The sequence below is a fragment of the Amblyraja radiata genome, chromosome 2 (assembly GCF_010909765.2).
Source record: "Amblyraja radiata isolate CabotCenter1 chromosome 2, sAmbRad1.1.pri, whole genome shotgun sequence".
Classification (NCBI taxonomy): Eukaryota; Metazoa; Chordata; class Chondrichthyes; order Rajiformes; family Rajidae; genus Amblyraja; species Amblyraja radiata.
In genome coordinates this window covers 138150905-138175240 of record NC_045957.1, presented here as the reverse complement: position 1 = coordinate 138175240, position 24336 = coordinate 138150905, and the positions used below count along the sequence as shown (strand labels likewise).

Below are 24336 nucleotides of genomic sequence, written 5' to 3'. Positions count from 1 at the left end.
AACAGTCCCGTTAACTTAGGAGCATGGACTCAACTTATTATGTGCCTTAGTCTGTTTGTTTGAAAGGTGGGCCAAAATATTGGCCAATAGAATTTCACTCTGATAAAGGGCCTGTCCCACTTTCACAACCTAATTCACGAACTCCGCCGAGTTTGCCCTTGACTCATACTCGCAGCATGGTCGTCACGAGGTTGTAGGTGGTCGTAGGAGGCCGTAGGTAGGTTGTAGGTAGGTCGTGATGCTTGTCGTCGGTACTTGTGGCATCAAGTAGGTCGGGGCGTTTTTCTAGCCTGATGAAAAATGTCCACGAGTAAAAAAGGTTGTGCATTAGGTCTTGAAAGTGGGACAGGCCCTTAAGTGTGAGTTGTTGCACTTTGGTGTGTCAAACCAGGCCAGGACTTGCACAGTAAATGGTAGAGCCCTGGAGAATGTTACAGAACAAAGAGATTTGGGAGTGCAGTTCCCTAAAAATGGCAAGGAACTATATTGTGAACTCTACATATTCGCCTTTGCTCCATGTATTGTACTTGAGTCTGACTTGATTGTATTTATGTACAATGTTATCTGATCTGGTTGGAGAGCATGCCAAACAAACCTTGTCACTGTACATCAGTGCACGGGACAATAATAAACCTAAACCGACAGAAGACATTTGGCACACTTGCCTTAATCAGAAAGGGTATTGAATTCAAAGATTGGGACAGCAATCAATCAATCAATCAATCAGTTTTATTCGTCACTTGCACATAAAGTGCAAGTGAAATGAATTTGCCAGCAGCGGTACAATGAAAATGAACACACAAAAACACAATAAAAATGTAACATAAACATCCACCACAGCATTCATCACTGTGGTGGAAGGCACAACATTTGGCCAGTCCTCCTCCATTTCCCCCGTGGTCGGGACCTCAACCCTCCGCAGCTGCCGCTGCGGGCGTCCAGATGAGTAAAAGTCAAGGTAAGTCCTGAATCGGTGCCTCCCCCACCGGAGACCGCGGCTTCAGGTTGGTGTAGGCCGCAGGCCAGCGGTCAAAGATTTAAAGTTCCCGCCGCGCTGCAGCCAGAAGCACCGCAGACCCGGCAGTCGAAGCTCCCCTCCAGGGGTCCCCGGCGAGGGACCCCGCTCCTGATGGTACGTCCCCGCCGCGCCCGCGGTAGAAGTAGGCCGCGGGCCGGCGGGGGAGCTTCTTCTTCTCCCGGGTCCCCAACGAGGGATCCCAGGCTGCGGACGCCGCGCCAGCTGGAGCTCTGCAGACCGCGGGCTTCAGGCTGCCGCGGGCCAGCGAACGGAGCGCTCCCCTCCGGCGAGGGATCGCCCGCTCCATGCCAAGAGTCCGCGCTGCGCCCGCGGCTGAAGTCCCGGGCGCGCCTCCGGGAAAGGCCGCACCGATCCTCGATGTTAGGCCACGGGGGAGGCGACATGGAAAAAGTCGCCTCTCCGTGGAGGAGCCGACCGAAGCAGTTTCCCCCTTACCCCCCCACACCACCCCCCACACAAAACACACAGAGAAACATTAAAAACATACATTTAAAAAACACACGAAAAAATTTTTAATAGTAGAAAAAAACTGACACCCTGCTGGAAGGGCTGCCGGCTTGCAGCACCCCCACCGATCATGCCACAGTTGTACAAGTAATTGGTGAGACCACATTTGTGGTACTCAGAAGTTTAGATTGCCAAACTGTAGGAAGGATGTCCTTTGGTTGTAAGGGGTGCAGGTGAGATGTAAGGAGAAAATGGAGCAGCTGGAACCTATTTAGTTAGTGAGTGAGAGGCTGAGGGATGATCTTATTAAAAACATAGAAACATAGTGCAGGAGTAGGCCATTCAGCCCTTCGATCATGTTCAATATCACTATCCCATTCTTGCTTTTTCCCCCAATCCCTTGATTCCTTTAGCCATAAGAGCTAAATCTAACTCTCTCTTGAAATTGAGACGTACAAGATCATTAGGGGCATGGATAGAGTGAATATTCAAAGTTTTTTTCCCCAGCGTAGTCATATCTGGAATGAGCTGCCAGAGGTAGCTATAGAAGAGGATACAATTATGACTTTTAAAAGACATTCGGACAGATATATGGATCAGAAAGGTTTAAAGGGTTATGTGCTAAATACAGGCAAATGTGTCGCCTAATATGTCAACAGCATGGACAACATGGGCAAAGTGGCCTGTTTCCACGCTGTACTGCTGTATGACTCTCATCAGGTAATGATACTTGAATATGCGGAGTGATTTAGGCAAAGACCTAAGTTTAGTTTATTGTTACATAGTCCAGGAAGCAATTAAATTCCTTATTTACCTGGCATAATCCAAATTTTATACAGGTACAAAATGGTGCTCTTTGTTGTGTCTTCCCTGATTATACATTCTAATATTATGCAATGCTATGCATCCAAAGTCTTTATTATAGTGGCAATGATTGCAGGCCTTTAGCACCACAACCATATCTCTATACTTATAAACCTCTGATCTTGGATGTGTATGTATTTGTGCGTGTGTGCGTGTGTGCGTCTGTGCGTTTCACATCTCCTCAAAAACACGACGCGCTAACGGTGACATTTTTACATATTCCGATAGAGATTTACACCATATCAAAAATTGCCTTATCTGAAAATGTTATGCCTTATTTCTCGAGTTTTTGTTAAATGTTCACAAATCTCGAATAATTTAGAAAAAAAACGATAGTCCCGCTGATGACGTCACAATGGATCTGACTGCCTGCCTCTGCTCGCGCTGTGAGTGACGTCACCCCTGTTCTGTCTTCTGTCTTGGATTCTTAACTTTTACTTCTTTGAAAACGTCACTTACCGTTTTTAAAGTGCTGCTCAGGTCGTGTTGCGCACTCCGCTGGGCTCCTTGAAGTTCTAGAACATGGCAGCGGCGGTCGTTATCGCCGTGCGGGTGAGGGTGCGGGGCAGCGCGATGGGAAGGTGGCCGTGGCAGCCATTACTCCCTCTGGGAGAGACCGTCTATGGAGACTTGCGATTCCTCCGCCGATCGCAGGGACTCAGGGATCCCTGCTGGTGAACCCGATCCCACCTGGTGATCTCTGGCTGTCACGGGGGACGACCTCCTCTCCGTCTCCCCCGCCTGATCGTCTGTCATGCGGGTGGGCGGGCTTTCCCTCGCGGAAGCCACGATCAGCCGGCCCTCCGCTGCTTTTGACCGTCGTCAGATCGCGCCCGCCCGCGGCCTCCCTCGAGTCTCCGCCGCCCGCACGCTGTGGGCCTCCGTTGCCCGCTCACCCTCCCTCCCCCTCTCACCCTCCCTCCCTCCCCCCCGTGTGTGTGGGGGGTGGTTAGTGTGTGTGACACCGCATGCCCCCCCCCCCCACCCTCGCGTAGAGGGGGCGGGACCCAACGGGTCCCACTTGGTCTAATGAACAATAAAACTTCTTTACCTTTCAACAGGCCTACAAGCATGCTTGATACTACCAGTACTACTAAGCATTACACGTTATTCATCACCATTCAGTAACATTCCACACTGCATCTAGATCAGGATGTAACTATTTTCTCCTCAAGGATTCTAATATAAACATGTCTTTAAAAAAAAGTGAAAATCCTTGAGATGTCAAAAATTCAATTGAAACACATCAAAATATCAATAAATAACAATCATATTAAAATATAGTTAGTCTAGTAATGCACTTGATTTTATCCACATTGTCAACAGCATCCATAACAGGTTAATGGATACACCCATTCCTACACCAGCCCTACCTGTAGAAACCAAACTGTATCAGGATGCTTTTTTTTGATTTCCATGGTTGGTTCAAAATCAAGTCCAGCAAAGGAGCAAGCATTCAGCTACATGCCAGTATCTTACTTACAGGATGTCTCAGATAGATGGCATGTGCATGAACTTTGACCATTCTCTGTGCCATAACAATTCCATGATTCCCTAATAGATTCCTAATTCCATTTCCGTTTGGAACCGTGAATAAAATTCAGTCATATGTAAGCGACATATGCATCTATTTTGTCAGTCTATTTAAAACCGAAACAAAAATCCAACAAGCATATTCCAAATTTTGAAGATTCTGCAGTAAACAATAGCTTCACTATCACAATAGGATACTTTGCATTATAAGTCTTTGCATTATAAGCATTATAATATGGGGGTAGAGTGCTGACATGGATAGAGAAGTGGTTGGCAGACAGGAAACAAAGAGTAGGGATTAACGGGTCCCTTTCAGAATGGCAGGCTGTGACTAGTGGGGTACTGCAAGGCTCGGTGCTGGGACCGCAGCTATTTACAATATACCTCAATGATTTGCATGAAGGGATTCAAAGTAACATTAGCACATTTGCAGATGACACAAAGCTGGGTGGCAGTGTGAACTGTGAGGAGGATGTTATGAGAATGCAGGGTTGGGGAGTGGGCAGATGCATGGCAGATGAAGTTTAATGCAGATAAATGTGAGGTTATCCACTTTGGTAGCAAAGAAAGGAGGCAGATTATTATCTAAATGGAGGCAAGTTGGGAAAAGGGGAAGTACAACGGGATCTGGAGGTCCTTGTACATCAGCCTATGAAAGTAAGCATGCAGGTACAGCAGGCAGTGAAGAAATAAAGGCAATAAAGGCTACTTTGACTTTGACTTTGAAAGCGAATGGCATGTTGGCCTTTATAACAAGAGGAATCGAATATAGGAGCAAAGAGGTTCTTCTGCAGTTGTACAGAGCCCTAGTGAGACCACACCTGGAGTATTGTTGGTCCCTTAATTTGAGGAAGGACATTCTTGCTATTGAGGGAGCGCAGCGTAGGTTTACAAGGTTAATTCCCGGGATGGCGGGACTGTCATATGCTGAGAGAATGGAGCAGCTGGGCTTGTACAATCTGGAGTTTAGAAGGATGAGAGGTTATCTCATTGAAACATATAAGATTGTTGAGGGTTTGGACACACTAGAGGCAGGAAACATGTTCCCGATGTTGGGGGAGTCCAGAACCAGGGGCCACGGTTTAAGAATAAGGAGTAAGCCATTTAGAACGAGGAAACGCTTTTTCTCATAAAGAGTGGTGAGTCTGTGGAATTCTCTGCCTCAGAGGGCGGTGGAGGCAGGTTCTCTGGATGCTTTCAAGAGAGAGCTAGATAGAGCTCTTAAAAATAGCGGAGTCGGGGGATATGGGGAGAAGCCAGGAATGGGGTACTGATTGGGGATGATCAGCCATGATCACAACGAATGGCGGTGCTGGCTCGAAATGGCCTACTCCTGCACCTATTGTCTATTGTCTAAATCTATCCCTCTAAATTGAATTAAATCAGATTTAATGCACAAATATAAAATCATAGCATTCACTTGTTGGTCCATCACACCTGTGCTAGCTCTTTGATATAATCAATTGCCTTCCCTGCTCTTTCTCTAAATTGAATTCACTTCCACCAGCTTTCACTTCAGGTCCAAAAATATTTTTTAATTGAATTTCAGATTTTTCTCATTGCTGTAAATGCATTATATTCTGCCATTGGAAACAAATTTCCTTCATTTATTGAACTATTGGGAGTATACAATGATATACATACACACATCTTCAATCCAAAAATTATTCCAATTATTTTAAATGCCAGATTCTTGGATTCATAGCAAACATTTTTTAAAGAACAACCACGCAATTCCATGATTGTTTCTTTTTAGTGCCAGGATTCCACAAGCAGATATAACTGGTGTTTGGCTGACCTCTGCAGTTAGCCAGTGATGACAATTAAAAAGAAGGCTTTCACTGTTGGCCTTATAAGGCAAGGCCATATTTGTAGGTCGTCCTCTTGCTCATCACAGGCATGTAAAGACCTATAATAGAGTCGCTGAGCTGTAAAGCACAGAAACAGGCCCTTTGACCCACCTTGACCATGGGATTATCAGGGTTCTACCATCTACTGTGCAAGGCCTGCCCTGGCTTGACATAATGAAGTGCAACATCAGATACTTCTCAGAATTAAATTCCATTTGCCATTCCTTGACCTACCATCCAAACTGATCTAGATCTAGTCATAAACTTAGCCGTCTTCCTTCGCTGTCTATGGAACTTCAATTTAGATATCGCCCGCAAATTTAAGGACATTTTCATCCAAATTGTTAATGTAGATAACAAACAGCAGGCGACCCAGCACCGAACCCTTCAGCACACCACTTGTCACAGGCTTCCAATCAGAAAAACAACTTTCCACAACTATCCTTCGACTTCCTCCTCCAAGTTAATTTTGTATCCAATTGGCTAGCTTGCTTTGGATTCCATGCAATCTAATCTTCCAGCCAGCCTACCTTGTCAAAGGCCTTACTAAAGTCCATACACGTCCACTGCCCAGCACTCATCTTGCGGGCCTCTTCAAAAATAGATTCACGAGACTTGATTTCTCATGGATGTAGCCATGCTAACTATCTCTAATCATTCTGTGTCTATCCAAATGCAGAAAGATCCTGTCCCTGAAAATCCTTCTGACGACTTACCCACAACTGGCGTCAGCCTATAGTTTCCTGGCTTGTCCTTGCTGCCCTTATTAAACAATGTAAACCATTAGTCACCCTCCAGTATTCCGGAACATCACCTGCGGCAAAAGATGATGCAAATATCTCCGCCAGGGCCTCTGCAACTTCTGCCTAGCTCCCCACAAGGTCCAAGGTTGTACTTTTTAGGCCCTGGGGATTTATCTATGGTAATTTGATTTAACACTGTCAATACCTCCTCTTTGATAATTTATAAATGATCCAAGATATCACAACCCCTGTGACCTAATCCCTTGGCTTCCATTATCTTATCAGTAAAAAAGGATAAGAAGTATTAATGTAATATAGAAACATAGAAACATAGAAAATAGGTGAGGTCATTCGGCCCTTCGAGCCTGCACCGCCATTCGATATGATCATGGCTGATCATCCAACTCAGTATCCCATCGCTGCCTTCTCTCCATACCCCCTGATCCCTTTAGCCACAAGGGCTACATCTAACTCCCTCTTAAATATAGCCAATGAACTGGCCTCAACTACCTTCTGTGGCAGGGAATTCCACAGATTCACCACTCTGTGTAAAAAATGATTTTCTCATCTCGGTCCTAAAATACTTCCCTCTTATCCTTAAACTGTGACCCCTAGTTCTGGACTTCCCCAACATCGGGAATAATCTTCCTGCATCTAGCCTGTCGAACCCCTTAAGAATTTTGTAAGTTTCTATAAGATCCCCCCTCAATCTTCTGAATTCTAGCGTGTACAAGCCGAGTCTATCCAGTCTTTCTTCATATGAAAGTCCTGCCATCCCAGGAATCAGTCTGGTGAACCTTCTCTGTACTCCCTCTATGGCAAGAATGTCTTTCCTCAGATTGGGAGACCAAAACTGTACGCAATACTCCAGGTGTGGTCTCACCAAGATCCTGTACAACTCCAGTAGAACCTCCCTGCTCTTATACTCAAATCCTTTTGCTATGAAATCTCCCCTATCTCTTGTCGTTCTGTACAAAGAAGGTGATGCTGATCTTTAAGACATATTCTTTCCATAGCTACCCTTTGACTCTTAATCTACCTCCAAAATCTTTAGGGATTTTCCTTTACCTTATCTGCCAGTTCTATTTCACGTCCTCTTTTTGCCCTCCAGATTGCTTTCTTAAGTGTACTCTAACATTTTTTATACTGAGCGGTTTGCTTGATCCCAACTGCCTAAATCCGACGTATGTTTCATTAATTTTCCTGATTAGAGCCTCAACATTACTCTTGGACCAGGGTTCCCTAAACCTGCCAGCCTCGCACTTCATCCTAACAGAGACATATTGACCCTGTACTCTTGCTATCTCACTATTGAAATCTTTCAACTTGCCAGCCATCCTTTTGCCTGCAAACAGATTTTCCTAATCGACATCTGCAAGTTCACACCCAATTACTCCAAAATCAGCCTTGCACCAATTTAGGACCTTACCTCATGGATATGTCATGCTATAGACAATACTACAATAAATAAATCTAGTCATCAAATGGAAGTAACCTTTTAGTGATAAGTGCTTATTACTGATATAAATTCTCCAACATGGAAAATGAACTATTCCAAGGATGGTGTCTCTTTCCTTCTCGTATTAACTGCTGTTGGAAACTCTCAAAATTATCACATTTAAAATAACTTTTAAAACCTTTGACATTTTCCCAGAACCATCTCGAATGTCTTCAATCAATATCTTTTCTCTCTGTATTTTAGCTTTTCTGCCAGACCCAACATAAAATTGATCTACTCTAATTACATTACTTTCTCAATCTCCTACTGTTTATTAAAACAATACATAGTTGTCCGCCCTGCTTCTTACACTGCAACAGTATCAGTATGCACTTACAGCAGATCGCCATGAAGAATCAAATGTGCAGTAAAAGCTGACTAAGAGGAAATGCTATTAAATACTTGCTGCAACACAATCTGGGTTATTGCAATCATACTTTGTACCATACACTGACTAAGCATGGATAATGCCATGAAAGATGGATATTTAGACTAATACTTTATAAATGGTTGCATGAGTGATGGACTCTTTCACCTCCCATGTTGAATTCCTCAACATGAAATTCAACTCGGGATACAGAGAAAACTGTTTATTTGTAAAGTATTTTCTCGATTAAGTCTTCAGCTTATAAAAATAAAATGAAGAACATGTGAAACAGTCAGTGGAATAAAAAACTATCCACTGTCACTTGCACCAAATATAATTGCACAGAAGTAATTGAAGTCAATAGAAGCCAAATATTGCAGCAGAGTACAATGCTCATCCATTATGTTCGGACATTACAGCGTTTGTTTAATGCAAGTGACCAAGGATGAAATTTGACCTCAAATGCTTTCATTATTTTACATTACGCAAAATAAAAATACAGATGGAACTATTGGCTTAATTAGTAAGGGCGTCAATGATTATGGGGAGAAGGTAGGAGAATGGGGTTGACTGGGAAAAATAGTTCAGCCATGATCAAATGGTGGAGTAGACTCAATGGGCCAAATGGCCTTATTGTCCTCCGATGTCGTATGGTTTTACATGTGAATGTCTGTAAATATAAACAGTTTGTCAATTTATGACTGAAAAAAATAGGCAAACTTATTTCAAAATTGGTCTATATTTTCATTCCAAAAGCTGTTGGGAGAATGTTATCATCCAACAAAACAATGCCTTCAATGTTAAACAGACAGCAATAACTGTGCTGAAATGGAACTGACCATGTGGCAGATATGAACTTTATTCATAAGATAGACACAAAAAGCTGGAGTAACTCAGCAGGACAGGCAGCATCTCTGGAGAGAAGGAATGGGTGACATTTTGGGTCGAGACCCTTCTTGAGACTAGTTAGGGAAAAGGGAAATGAGAGATATAGATGATGATGTAGAGATAAAGAACAATGAATGAAAAAAGTAACGATGGGGTATGGAAACAGACCTCATGACAGTTTAAAACAGCACTGCAACCTCATCTGCCCTATTTGCTTCATTTTAAATGCACACTCTGACAATGAATCAATGTACTTTGATCTGATGAGATTGTGTCTTAAGTATAGATGGGCATTGCAGAACATAGATAAAGCAAACAATTTCAAAATCATTACGATACTGGCAAGCAAGTTTCTACAAATATACTTAATATAAACCTTGGAGACAATTCCACATGCATACCCTCTACAAAATGTTGTAATAACAATGCACCAAATAAAACAATTTAATTAAAACTCCATAATTTTCAAATAAACTTACTCTTTTTCCCTTTCACATAATTCTCTCTGCAGCTCTGCATCAGTTGCAGGATCCACTTATGCTGGGCCATTATACACTTCCAGGCAGGGTCACCTGGTGTGTGAAGCTCGGATAGGTATCTGTGATCATGGTCAAAGCAATGATTAAAATCATGTTAAACTTCAAAACAAATAACAGTTTTCAAACTGGATTCTTTATTTCTTTCTAGGCCACACACTCTTCGTAGATTTACCATACATTACAAATTGAACCACTGGCTGAATCTAGCAGGTCAGTGCTGCTGTACATACTGCCATTTTGGCAAATTACTTTCACTCATACACTATCATATTTCATGACGTCTAGCCTGGCCAAAACAAAACCATATTCTGTGAAACAGCTTTCATCCTTCATGTTTAGCTAAATGATTCAACTAATTTCTGCCTTTACCCAGGTCACTATCATCAGAATAAACGTATAGAGTTATTTACAGAATAGTTTTTTACATAATTTTATACACGAACGAAATCTGAGGAAGAGGCTACAACTTTCTCCATGAAAATAAACACATTCAAGTATTTATTGCATCTCAGTTTCTATTCAAGAGACCAATGTTGAATTTAACATTCAAAATACTAGCAAATAGTGTTTTCTTAAAAAAATAAATTTTACAGCGTTTTGTTTAAACAAATGAAGTTCAGGATCATACAGGCTTAAGATCAAAGGTTTCAATCGCTGATTTGGATTGAGCAGGAGAGGAAACACTGGTTGAGCTAACACAGCATAGACAAGGTCTGAACAAAGATCTCTCTTGTTGATCTCAATGCACTCAAAGACAACTGAGTGTGGTGGAAAAGGAGAATCATTAGTAGTTCCTGCTTCTGATAGATGGTATTTTATGATCGTGCAAAAAACTAACGCATTTCTAGCAATATTTCACAGCTAGAATAATAAACTCATGGATAAAGCTACTAATCTTCCTTGAGGTCATTGCATTAATTATGCTGTTTTAATCAAACATTTTAAAGATAGAGTGAAGATTATTAATTATTATTAATTATTAATTATTAACTATTATTAATACCAAAGGCGACCATGTAGATTGTGTAAAGGAAATTTGCAGAAGTGCCTCCTCTTGAGCACATTTCTCTCATGCAACATCAGTTTTGGGGGAGAAATAGCACTGAGGTGGAAAAATGAAGTATTCTTATTGATTAGGAAAGATGCATAAAAGTGGGAAAGATTAATTCTTCCACCACTTTCTTTTGAATTCTCCCAATATATTTTTTCCTACCAAGATCATTTTTGTAGATGATTTTAATGATTTAGATGAAGGAATTAAAAGTAACATGAGCAAATTTGCAAATGACACAAAGCTGGGTGGCAGTGTGAATGGTGAAGAGGATGCTATGAGGATGCAGAGTGACTTGGACAGGTTGGGTGAGTGGGCAAATGCATGGTAGATGCAGTATAATGTGGATAAATATGAGGTTATCCACTTTGGAGGCAAGAACAGGAAGGCAGATTACTATCTGAATGGTGTCAGGTTAGGAAAAGGGGAAGTACAATGAGACCTGGGTGTCTGAGTACATCAGTCACTGAAAGGAAGCATGCAGGTACAGCAGGCAGTGAAGAAAGCTAATGGCATATTTGCTTTCATAAAGAGTGGAGTTGAGTATAGGAGCAAATAGGTCCTTCTGCAGTTGTACAGAGCCCTGGTGAGACCACACCTGGAGTATTGTGTGCAGTTTTGGTCTCCTAATTTGAGGAAGAACATTCTTGCTATTGAGAGAGTGCAGAGTAGTTCATGAGGTTAATTCCCGGGATGGCGGGACTTTCATATGATGAAAGAATGGAGCGACTGGGCTTGTATTCACTGGAATTTAGAATGAGAGGGGATCTTATAGTAACAAATAAGATTATTAAGGGATTGGACATGCTAGACATAGGAAACATGTTCCCGATGTTGGGGGAGTCCAGAACCAGGGGCCACAGTTTAAGAATAAGGGGTAGGCCATTTAGAACTTAGATGAGGAAAAACCTTTTCATACAGAGATTTGTGAATTGGTGGAATTTGCCTCAGAAAGCTGTGACCAATTCACTGGATGCATTCAAAAGAGGGTTAGATCGAGCTCTCAGGTCGGTGGGGGCGCTGCAAGCCGGCAGCCCTGCCAGCAGCTTGTTTAATGTTTCATTGTGTGTCTTGTGTGAGCGGTGGTGTGGGGGGGGTAAGGGGGAAACCGTTTTGGTCGCCTCCTTCACGGAGAGGCGACTTTTTCCATGTCGCCTCCCCCGTGGCCTAACATCGAGGATCGGGGCAGCCTTTCCCGGAGACGTGCCCGGGGCTTCAGCAGCGGGCGCAGCGTGGACTTTCGCTGCGGAGCGGGCAAGCCCTCGCCGGGGGTCGCCGGAGGGGAGCGCTCCGTTCGCTGGCCTGCGGCAGCCTGATGCCGCGGTCTACAGAGCTCCAGCTGGCGCGGCGTCCGCAGCCTGGGATCCCTCGTTGGGGACCCGGGGGAAGAGCTCCGACTGCCGGCCCGCGGCCTACTTCTACCGCGGGGGCGGCAGGGACCTACCATCAGGAGCGGGGACCCCTGGAGGGGAGCTCCGGCCTCCAGCCCTGCAGTCTGTGGTGTTTCTGGCTGCAGTGCAGCGGGGTCTTTAGATCTTCGGCCGCCTGAAGCCGCGGTCTCCGGTGAAGAAGCACCGATTTTGGACTTACCGGGACTTTACCTTGTCTACTTATCTGGACGCCCGCAGTGGTGGCTGCGGAGGGTTGAGGTCCCGACCACAGGGGAAAATGGAGGACTGGTATGTCCTGTGATGTTTGTGTTAAATTTTTATTGTGCTTTTGTGTGTTCTTTTTCATTGTACAGTACCGCTGCTGGCAAATTCATTTCACTTGCACTTGATGTGCAAGTGACGAATAAAACTGATATTGATTGATATTGATATAGGGCTACAGGAATCAAGGGTTATGGGGAGAAGGCAGGAACTGGGTACTGATGGTGGATGATCAGCCATGATCACATTGAATGGCGGTGCTGGCTCAAAGGGCCGAATGGCCTACTCCTGCACCTATTTTCTATGTATCAATGTATCACTCTTATTGTTCTTTCAGATAAAATTCTGAAAACATGGAAGTAATATTGGAAAATAAGGAAAAATCTTTAAAACTTTTGCAGGTCTGCCTGCGAACAACCGATTCAGAAACATGTTAAAAAAAGTCCAGGTCACCTGCCATTTCCAGAACCATTATTTCACCCTGGAATTTCATACCCTTTAAAAAAATAAATGAACATTTGAAGGAAAAATATTTACTCGGCAAATTCTTTTCACAGAGAATACTCCTTTTTCTATCTTCAAAACTACCTTAACAGCCTTATTAATAAAATGAAGCTCACAAAATGTTACAATATTAAAGTTAGCCTTAAAGTTGAGGTTGCATCTAAAAATTGATTATGAACCATCTTTTTATGCATTGACTTTACTGATTATCAACTTACACAACAACACAGATATTTAAAGCTTTCAGCTTTCACCACTTCCAGTTTAAATTCTATTTGGAATATTTTGGAGGACCAAGAAACCAAGAAACCAAGCTTCAAGTCACAAGAAACTATAAAATCAAAAAAGAGCTGAGATAAAAAATCTAACCAACCCACAAATTAATTTCTAAACTTCTCCAATATTTATTTTAGTAATACCAAATTTAGATAATTCACTCTTAATTTATTTTATCCAGACTAGTACACAGATCGAACCGTTAGGAGGATGGATTAAGTTTCAGCTGATTTCAACAATAAACTTTCATTTTCTCTTCCTGCCGACTTATTCAGGCTGAATGATTCTTAGCAATATTTTTGATTCGAACCGAGCTCTGTAATGCGTATCTGTTCCATTTTAAGTTCACTTAATTCCACCTCCACAACATTGTCCACCACCGCCCCTAACTCGTATCCATGCTGCTAAAACTGAAATTAATTATCTTCCGGCCAATTACCATAAAGCTGGGTTTGCTTGCCTTTCATCATTCATCAATGACAGAGTTTAGACAGTTCAATTTATTTCACATCATATCAAGAAAATGTTATGGGATTGGACAACTTCTCAGGTGTAATTATGAAGACCCGTGCTCCTAAACCAGTTGTGCCTCTAACCAAGGTGTTTGAAACGTAGAAAATGGCTGCAGGAGGAGGCCATTCCGTCCTTCGATATGATCATAGCTGATCATCCAAAATCAGTACCCCGTTCCTGCTTTTGCCCCATATCCCTTGATTCCGTTCGCCCTAAGAGCTATATCTAACTCTCTCTTGAAAACATCCAGTGAATTGGCCTCCACTGCCTTCTGTGGCAGAGAATTCCACAGATTCACAACTCTCTGGGTGAAAAGGTTTTTCCTCATCTCAGTCTTAAATTACCACCCCTGGTTCTGGACTTACCCAAATCGGGACCATTTTTCCTGCATCTAGCCAGTCCAATCCCTTAAGAATGTTATATGTTTCTATAAGATACCCTCTCATCCTTCTAAATTCCAGTGAATATTAGCCCATTTGACCCATTCTTTCATCATATGCCACTCCTGCCATCCCAGGAACTAACCTGGTGAACCTTTGCTGCACTCCCTCAATAGCAAGAATGTCCTTCCTCAAATTAGGAGACCAAAACTGCACACAATACTCCAGGTGTGGTCTCACCAGGGCCCTGTACAACTGCAGTAGGACCTCCTTGATCCTATACTGAAATCCTCTTGCTATAAAGGCCGACATGCCATTTGCTTTCTTCACTGCCTGCTGTACCTGCATGCTTACTTTCAATGACCGATGTACAAGGTCAGGCAGATCTCGTTGCACCTCCTCATTTCCTAATCTGACACCATTCATATAATAATCTGCCTTCTTGTTCTTGCCACCATAGCATTTATCCACATATGGCCCATTCTTAGTCACGTGTGTGACCCAAAATGTGATAAATTGTGGAATGCATCTCTTCTAATTCTGAAAGCATTACAGGTATATTGTTTTGTACTGTATATATGATTCATAATTTTTCCAATTCATCAAGTGAAATATTTATGTTATGCTGACAATGTTTGTTTAGAGTCAGAGGTCAAATATGACTGGTCACGTGTGTGACCTCACATGGAAGCATTTTTTTCCTTAACTCAGTTTTATCTTACAAACTCTTGTGAATTTTAAAAAGCTAGAATGTTCGACATGCATTATAGTTCTGTTGGTAGGAAAACAGCAGTGAATAAGATTAATCTCTTACAAGAGTTTTTTAATGTATTGCTTTATGTGATGCCATTTGGTAACGTGTTTGACATTTTGGTTCACTTTCCAAGGAATGGCCTATATTTAGATATAATTATAATACTAGTACCTCACTATCATTGTGTCAAGTTTTAACTAGAAGCAGAAAAAGTCCAATCGGACCGATTACCATCTCGTCTAATCTCAATTATCAGTACATCGATGGAGACTGTTGTCGACAGTGTTATCAAGCAGAATCTACTCTCCAATAACTTGCCCAGCTCGGGTTTCATGAGAATCACTCTATTCCAGACCTATCACTGCCCTGATCCAAACATGGACTTAAAAAGCTGAATTGCAAAGATGAGGGACTGCCCTCAGCATCAATGTCGCATTGGATTGAGTGTAGCATCAAGGACTCCGGAAGTGACGGCACTGGGAACGGCTGCGGCTCGCCTGCAGTCCGTTTGTCTTTTACTTTTTTGTGTTGTTTTTTTTCGTTTCGTCTAGTTACGTTTTTGGTTTTAGGTTGTGTGTTTGTGGGGGGGGGGGGGGGGGGGGGGTGAAACGGGGCTTGCTGTCTCTCCCTTCTGGGGAATACGATCTTTTTGTCGTATCCCCTTCTCTGCCTCCGTCTACGCTGAGGCCTAATGACGGAGCCGGCGACCTCGGGACTCTGGAGGCAGCTGACAGGACTCGCCCTGGGCTCGCTCCCGTGAGGGTGGCCCAGCCCGGGGCTGGAACTGCGCTCTCGTGAGAGCGGCCTGGCGAGGGGCTGAGAGACTCTCCCGTGAGGGGCTGTGGCCCGTCGGAGTGGCCCAGCCCAAGGGAGAACGGCGCTCCCGTCGGAGTGGCCCAGCCCGAGGGAGAACGGTACTCCCGTCGGAGTGGCCCAGCCCGAGGGAGGAACGGCGCACCCATCGGAGTGGCCCAGCCCAAGGGAGAACGGCGCTCCCGTCGGAGTGGCCCAGCCCAAGGGAGAATGGTACTCACGTGAGGGCGATCCGGCTCGGGGCTGGAACGGTGCTCCGGTGGCTGGGACGGCGTTCTGGCGGCGGTGACCTGAGTCTGGGGTTCAGCCGCGGGCCAGCGGCTGCGTGTGCTGGACTGGAGGGCGGCAGCTTCAACCACCCCCGGGCCGCGGTGTTTGAACCGGCCCGTTTGCGGGGTTCGGTGAGCCGCGGGACTGTTTGTACCATCGCCCGGTGGGGAATCGCCTCAGCGCAGAGGGAGAAGAGGAGGGAAGAGACAGTAACCCTAAGATTTTTGCCTCCACCACAGTGAGGAGGTGCTTGGAGGATACACTGTGGTGGATGTTAATTTGTGTTTATTGTTGTTTATTATTGTATGATTGTATGTATGACTGCAGGCACGAAATTTCATTCAGACTGTAAGGTCTGAATGACAATAAAGGTATTCAATTCAATTCAATTCAATCTGATGAAACCAAAGTTAATTGGAATCAGAAAAAAAAACACTCCACTGGCTGAAGTCATGCCTCACACAAAGGAACGTCATTGTGTTTGTCAGAGGTTCATCATCCAAGCTCCAGGGCATCACTGCATAAGTTTCTTTGAGCAATATCCCTGGCCAAAACATACTGCTTCCTCGATGACTTTCCTTCCATCATCAATTTATTAATAGCTTGCACGATATTCAACCCCACTCGCAATTCTGCAGCACATAAAGCTGTCCATGTCTGCATGCAACAAGACTTGGACAACTTTCATGCATTGGCTGGTAAGTTGTAAGCAAAATTCACAAGATTAAAGTACCAAGCAATGTTCATCTCCAACAAAAGAGGGACTAATCACCTAGACCATATTTAATGGCGTCCCATTGCTAAGATCCTATTCTAAGGCATCACCACTGTCCAGCAACTGAACTGGACGTGTCACATAAATACATGAGAAGGTCAGATGTTTGGTCTTCTGAGGCAATCAACTCCCCTTCTGACATCCCAAAGGCTTTTGATCATCCACAAGATAAATTGCAAGAGATCTCTCTGCTTCCTGGATGAGTGCAGTTCCAAAATTCTCAAGTTCAAGTCTATCCAGAACAAAGCAATCCACTCCAAACACACAATCTTCACCTCATGAAGAATAAGGCCAGCAGTCATCTGGGAACCACAGCCACTTGTAGGTTTCCCTCCACATCACATCATCCTTATTCACATATGGTTGATAAATGGCCGATTAATCTTTGGGATCTGGGAGCAAATTGAAGCACCAGACGATACCCACGTGGTCAAAGTCAGAACCTGACTGTTTGACCCCAGGTTTGTGGCTCTGTGAGGCACCAGTTAGAACATAGAACAGGAACAGGCCATTTGGCCCTTTGCTGATCATGATGCCAAGTTAAACTAATCTCTACTGTATGTGATCCATATCCCTTCATTCACTGCATATCAGTGTGCATATTTAAAAGCCTCTTAAACACCGCAATCGTATCCGCCTCCACCACCACCACCCCTGGGAACGCATTCTAGGCACCCCGCACTGTCTGTGTAAAAAACGTTGCCCGTACATCGCCTACAAACTTGCCCCATCTCACCTTAAAGCTATGTCCTCTAGTCTTTAATAATTCTATTAGTTACACCATTAGTTACACCAGTTACACATTACCAGTCCCAGGTAATCATTAATTAAACTGTAAATTAGAAACATAGAAACATAGAAAATAGGTGCAGGAGTAGGCCATTCGGCCCTCCGAGCCTGCACCGCCATTCAATATCCAACTCAGTATCCTGTACCTGCCTTCTCTCCATACCCCGATACCGTTAGCCACAATGGCCACATCTAACTCCCTCTTAAATATAGCCAATGAACTGGCCTCAACTACCTTCTGTGGCAGAGAATTCCAGAGATTCACCACTCTCTGTGTGAAAAATGTTTTTCTCATCTCGGTCCTAAAAGATTTCCCCCTTATACTTAAACTGTGACCCCTTGTTCTGGACTTCCCCAACATCGGGAACAATCTTCCTGCATCTAGCCTGTCCAACCCCTTAAGAATTTTGTAAGTTTCTATAAGATTCCCCCCTCAATCTTCTAAATTCTAGCGAGTACAAACCGAGTCTATCCAGTCTTTCTTCATATGTAAGTCCTGACATCCCAGGAATCAGTCTGGTGAACCTTCTCTGTACTCCCTCTATGGCAAGAATGCCTTTCCTCAGATTAGGAGACCAAAACTGTACGCAATACTCCAGGTGTGGTCTCACCAAGACCCTGTACAACTGCAGTAGAACCTCCCTGCTCCTATACTCAAATCCTTTTGCTATGAATGCTAACATACCATTCGCCTTCTTCACTGCCTGCTGCACCTGCATGCCTACTTTTAATGACTGGTATACCATGACACCCAGGTCTCGTTGCATCTCCCCTTTTCCTAATCGGCCACCATTCAGATAATAGTCTACTTTCCTGTTTTTGCCACCAAAGTGGATAACTTCACATTTATCCACATTATACTGCATCTGCCATGCATTTGCCCACTCACCCAGCCTACCCAAGTCACCTTGCAGCCTCCGAGCATCCTCCTCACAGCTAACACTGCCCCCCAGCTTCGTGTCATCCGCAAACTTGGAGATGTTGCATTCAATTCCCTCGTCTAAATCATTAATATATATCGTAAATAGCTGGGGTCCCAGCATTGAGCCTTGCGGTACCCCACTAGTCACTGCCTGCCATTGTGAAAAGGACCCGTTTACTCCTACTCTTTGCTTCTTGTCTGCCAGCCAGTTCTCTATCCACATCAATACTGAACCCCCAATACCGTGTGCTTTAAGTTTGTATACTAATCTCTTATGTGGGACCTTGTCGAAAGCCTTCTGAAAGTCCAGATATAACACAGCCACTGGTTCTCCCTTATCCACTCTCCTAGTTACATCCTCGAAAAATTCTATAAGATTTGTTAGACATGATTTACCTTTCATAAATCCATGCTGACTTTGTCCAATGATTTCACCACTTTCCAAATGGGTTAGACTAACAGGTCTGTAATTCCCCATTTTCTCTCTCCCTCCCTTTTTAAAAAGCGGGGTTACATTAGATACCCTCCAATCCTTAGGAACTACACCAGAATCTAAAGAGTTTTGAAAAATTATCACTAATGCATCCACTATTTGTGGGGCTACTTCCTTACGTAGTTCCAAAGCTTCCAAATTACTCTCTGTGACACCTTCTTGATGGAACAAACAAGACGACGTATTGCTCGTCTCAATAAGTTTTCATATCTTATAAAGCTACAATTACGTATGTGCCACGCATGCACTCACCACACCAAAGTTCTGGAGTAAACTAGAGATCTAATTCATTCCTGGGTACTGACTCAGCCAAAGGCCTCCTGACTCTGAATGGTCATTGCCCCAAATGATCTGGATAAACCCAACGTCCATTCCTAATTGGCTGCCCTACAACCTTTCCCGACCCTCTCACTGAACCACTTTCACTTGTGCATTCTTCATCTAAATGATCCCGTTCCCACCATCTCCTTCTGCCCTTCGGTAAATAAAGATATCCCTTTGTAAGGTATGCAGTTACATATATTTCCATACAGTTACATAGGATAACAATTATGTTATTGCAATAATTTCATTATTTCAAACAGTGACCCATTGGATCTTCCGAATGGGCGACTACAACAAAGAGAATTCCACAAATTCACAACTCTCAGTGTGAAAAGTTCTAAATGGCTCCAGCCTGAAAGTAATCCCTACTTTGTTTTAGGAAATAGAAACATAGAAAATAGGTGCAGGAGTAGGCCATTCGACCCTTCGATCCATTCAATATGATCATGGCTGATCATCCAACTCAGTATGATTGGGTTATAAAACTAGATAGAAGTATTAGGAGAACACAGGTCTATTTGGCATATTTTCAAGATGTAACATAATTTGTATGCCTTTCTGTGATAGAGCAGAGCTCAGAAAGATGCTCTCCACAGACCCAGCAACTTGGGTTCATTGCTGACTTCCAATGCTGTCTGTGTGGATTCCCTGTGACGATGTGGGTTTCTTTTGGGTTCTCCAATATCTTCAGACATCCAGGTTTGCAACTTAATTGGAAATAGAAATTATCCCTCGTGTGTTGGTGAGTGGTGGAATCTGAAGGGAGTGAGAGGGAGGTGGGAAAGTTGATGGCAATGGGAGAATACAAATTGTAGTGGGATCGGATTAAAATAAATGGTACATGATGGTTGATGTGGATTCAGTATACCTGATATATCTTTTCTGGTCAAGCAGAGTTGATGGCATCTCAAGTAACTTGTCCATCAGCAGGATCCTCAGTGCATCAATACGTGTCTCTACTTCTGCATAAACTAGTACAGAAGAAAAATGATGAAAAACATTTATTATCAAAAGACTACACTAAAACTGCAAATGCAAAGCCCAGTTAGCATTACACCATCAGAGGAGCAACATTACCTCAAAGGACTGCAATATCTCAAGAAGGTAAGACACTTTTTTAAATACTGAAGATGAGCAGAGAATAGAGCATTATCTTGGTGGTACATGATCCACAAGCAATAAAGTACTATATGGGTGGTTGTATTACTCTTTTGTTCAACATGAAACACACAATCGCGGATGACTTAGACAGATTTTATTATATGGATCCCATTATACAGTATACTAATATTCTTCATATAATTGCATTAGAAAACTAACCTGCCATAAACATATAACATATAACATATAACAATTACAGCACGGAAACAGGCCATCTCGGCCCTACAAGTCCGCGCCGAACAATTTTTTTTTTCCCCTTAGTCCCACCTGCCTGCACTCATACCATAACCCTCCATTCCCTTCTCATCCATATGCCTATCCAATTTATTCTTAAATGATACCAACGAACCTGCCGCCACCACTTCCACTGGAAGCTCATTCCACACCGCTACCACTCTCTGAGTAAAGAAGTTCCCCCTCATGTTACCCCTAAACTTCTGTCCCTTAATTCTGAAGTCATGTCCTCTGGTTTGAATCTTCCCTATTCTCAAAGGGAAAAGCTTGATCACATCAACTCTGTCTATCCCTCTCATCATTTTAAAGACCTCTATCAAGTCCCCCCTTAACCTTCTGCGCTCCAGAGAATAAAGACCTAACTTATTCAACCTATCTCTGTAACTTAGTTGTTGAAACCCAGGCAACATTCTAGTAAATCTCCTCTGTACTCTCTCTATTTTGTTGACATCCTTCCTATAATTGGGCGACCAAAATTGTACACCATACTCCAGATTTGGTCTCACCAATGCCTTGTACAATTTTAACATTACATCCCAGCTTCTACACTCAATGCTCTGATTTATAAAGGCTAGCATACCAAAAGCTTTCTTTACCACCCTATCTATATGAGATTCCACCTTCAAGGAACTATGCACGGTTATTCCCAGATCCCTCTGTTCAACTATTCTTCAATTCCCTACCATTTATCATGTACGTCCTATTTTGATTTGTCCTGCCAAGGTGTAACACCTCACATTTATCAGCATTAAACTCCATCTGCCATCTTTCAGCCCATTTTTCCAAATGGCCTAAATCACTCTGTAGACTTTGGAAATTCTCTTCATTATCCACAACACCCCCTATCTTGGTATCATCTGCATACTTACTAATCCAATTTACCACACCTTCATCCAGATCATTGATGTACATGACAAACAACAAAGGACCCAACACAGATCCCTGAGGCACCCCACTAGTCACCTGCCTCCAACCCAACAAACAGCCATCCACCATTACCCTCTGGCTTCTCCCATTCAGCCACTGCTGAATCCATCTTGCTATTCCTGCATTTATACCCAACAGTTTAACCTTCTTAACCAACCTTCCATGAGGAACCTTGTCAAAGGCCTTACTAAAGTCCATATAGACAACATCTACTGCTTTACCCTCGTCAATTTCCCTAGTAACCTCTTCAAAAAATTCAAGAAGATTAGTCAAACATGACCTTCCAGGCACAAATCCATGTTGACTGTTCCTAATCAGACCCTGATTATCCAGATGCCTATATATATTATCTTTAAGTATCTTTTCCATTAATTTGCCCACCACTGAAGTCAAACTAACAGGTCTATAATTGCTAGGTTTACTCTTAGAGTAAAGTGTCATGTAATTACAGAAAACACACAGATCTAAAGGTATCTGTGGGGAGAGATACAGGGTTAACAATTCAGATTGGAACTAGAAAAAGTTAGACGTTAAATATGTTTTAATTTACAGGGAAGGAGTGAGGTGGAAATAACAAAGAGAAAACATGTGAATGGGGCGAGCAGAGATTGAATAATAAAAGTGGTTGTGGTGCAAACTGAGAAAGGATGGGGTGATTGTGCATCACACTTTATCTGGCTGGAGGATGTGTAGATAGAAGTAACTGAATGAAAACAAAGGATAAAGAGAAAAAAAAAGTCTGGATCCACCGTCTAGTGTAAAAAAAAAGATTCAGAGACAAAGATAGCGAGGAAGCTCAATGGTGTATCTGACTAAAATTTCACTGAGATGGAGACATTGGAGAAAGGAGCAGAAGCCTCTCCTAGGAAAAAAAGTTTGAGATCAGAAAGGGGAAATTCATGAGGGATAGTGAAAACATAGTAATGGCAGTAGGAAGTTATTGAGTACAAATTGCTGAAGCTGTAGTCCTTGATGCTAAAACAAAGGGGAAATTCCTTTATTAAAGCACTAGTACTCTGCACAGCTTTGAGAGAGAGTAAAGGACCTGTCCCACTTACGTGTCCTTGGCACGCAAATTACGCTACCTCGTGGTCGCGTTGAGGCACACGGGCATCGTATGACCGCGCGGGGTCGGTCCCACTTAGAAGCGCGGAGGGGTATGTAGTTGTGCGCGACATCGCGCGGGGCTCCAAAATTTTTGTAGTGAACGAAATCTTCGCGCGCCAACGGCCTGTCGCGGAACAGACGGCCAAAATCGAACAGGCCCAAGACCTTGGCGCGACGCAACGTCTCACCTTCAACAGCAGCAGAAGCAGGCAAACGATCGCCGAGCTCGGCCTGTGGTCCGGATCTGCCCCCACTTCTACTCTCAGAGCGGGGCTAAGAAAATTGAAGATAGACACAAAATGTAGGAGTAACTCAGCGGGACCGGCAGCATCTCTGGAGAGAAGCAATTGGTGATGTTTCAGGTCAAGACCCTTCTTTTCAGAATGAAGAAGAGTCTCGACCCGAAATATCATCCATTCCTTCCCCCCAGAGATGCTGCCGGTCCCGCTGAGTTACTCCAGCTTTGTGTCCATCTTCAAATGACGTCACGCGTTCCAGACGGCTGTGCGTACGCATGGAATCGCGCCCAACCTTCGCGGGACCATCTCGGCTCAACGCGACCACGAGGTCGCTTAATTTGCGTGCCAAGGACACGTAAGTGGGGCAGGCCCTTAAGTTTGTGCTGGTTGGAGAAAGAGGTCAAGACCATTCAAGTGCTAATGCATGGAATTAAGTGTGGATCTAAGGATATGTCAAGAAAAATGACTACAAGTAATTTTCTGTAATTCACTAGAAACGGCCAAGATGGTCTGGTACCACGTAATGCAAGTACGTACATACTGAACATATGAGTCATGCAATGCCATTAACCTGCATCTCTACAGGTACATACATAAAAGGTTGTAAGATGCAGTAGATAGTCAACTATTATGGTAAATGACTCCTAAGGTTTATAGCCAATAACTCAAAACTATGGTAATGCCAATAATATCTTAGTACAATTGTTTTGTACAAAGTTCTATATATTCTTGATCAAGACTGATTATGTAACATTATGTAATTGATTATATCTCATTATGTAAAATGATGTGACTGTAAGGGCATCTCACATCATGGTAAGCATCACAGCTTTAAACATCAGATCAGTCACTAGAATGGTAATATATTTTAAATCCTTTAGTTATCACAAGTAGGTTCAAAAAGCTGGTACATTGCTCTCTATAAAGATAAGCCACTGGAAACGTGAGCTGGAGATCAAAAATAATGATGGAATTTGACATTGAGATGAATGGATTTATTGAAATAGATAAGTTTCAATAAAAATAATGGCACCCCAGAACACTAATAGTTTAGATAACATGATCTTTGCGTCAAATGGCAGTAAAAATGACTATCTAAGAATTGAGATTGATGTGAGGCACCCATCCCATTATATCAATTAAATTCACTCTCAGTACTGAACTTTTAAGTTACTTGCAGTAACTTAGTTAAAGCAGACTACATATATCTCAACTTGAAATTCTGCTACCATCACTGTTCATAGAAACTAGGTGCAGGAGGAGGCCATTCGGCCCTTCGAGCCAGCACGTGTTCAGTGTAGTATTTCAAAGCTTAATGATAAGCAAACATTAAAATAAGTTACATGATGTCCTGCACATTTCCTACCTTTTCCCGTACATGTTT

At 43.1% G+C, this 24336-nt stretch overlaps 1 protein-coding gene across 3 annotated transcripts in view; it reads right to left on the bottom strand.

Moving 5' to 3' along the window:
- Positions 1-24336, bottom strand: part of exoc2 (exocyst complex component 2) — a 253466-nt gene that overhangs the window by 106820 nt on the left and 122310 nt on the right. For all 3 annotated transcript variants that reach the window (XM_033016375.1, XM_033016377.1, XM_033016381.1), the window contains exons 10-11: positions 20153-20255; positions 9709-9827 (exon numbers count right to left, since the gene is read on the bottom strand). In XM_033016375.1, the coding sequence (XP_032872266.1) occupies positions 9709-9827; positions 20153-20255 (222 nt within the window). The remainder of the gene's footprint in view (positions 1-9708; positions 9828-20152; positions 20256-24336) is intronic.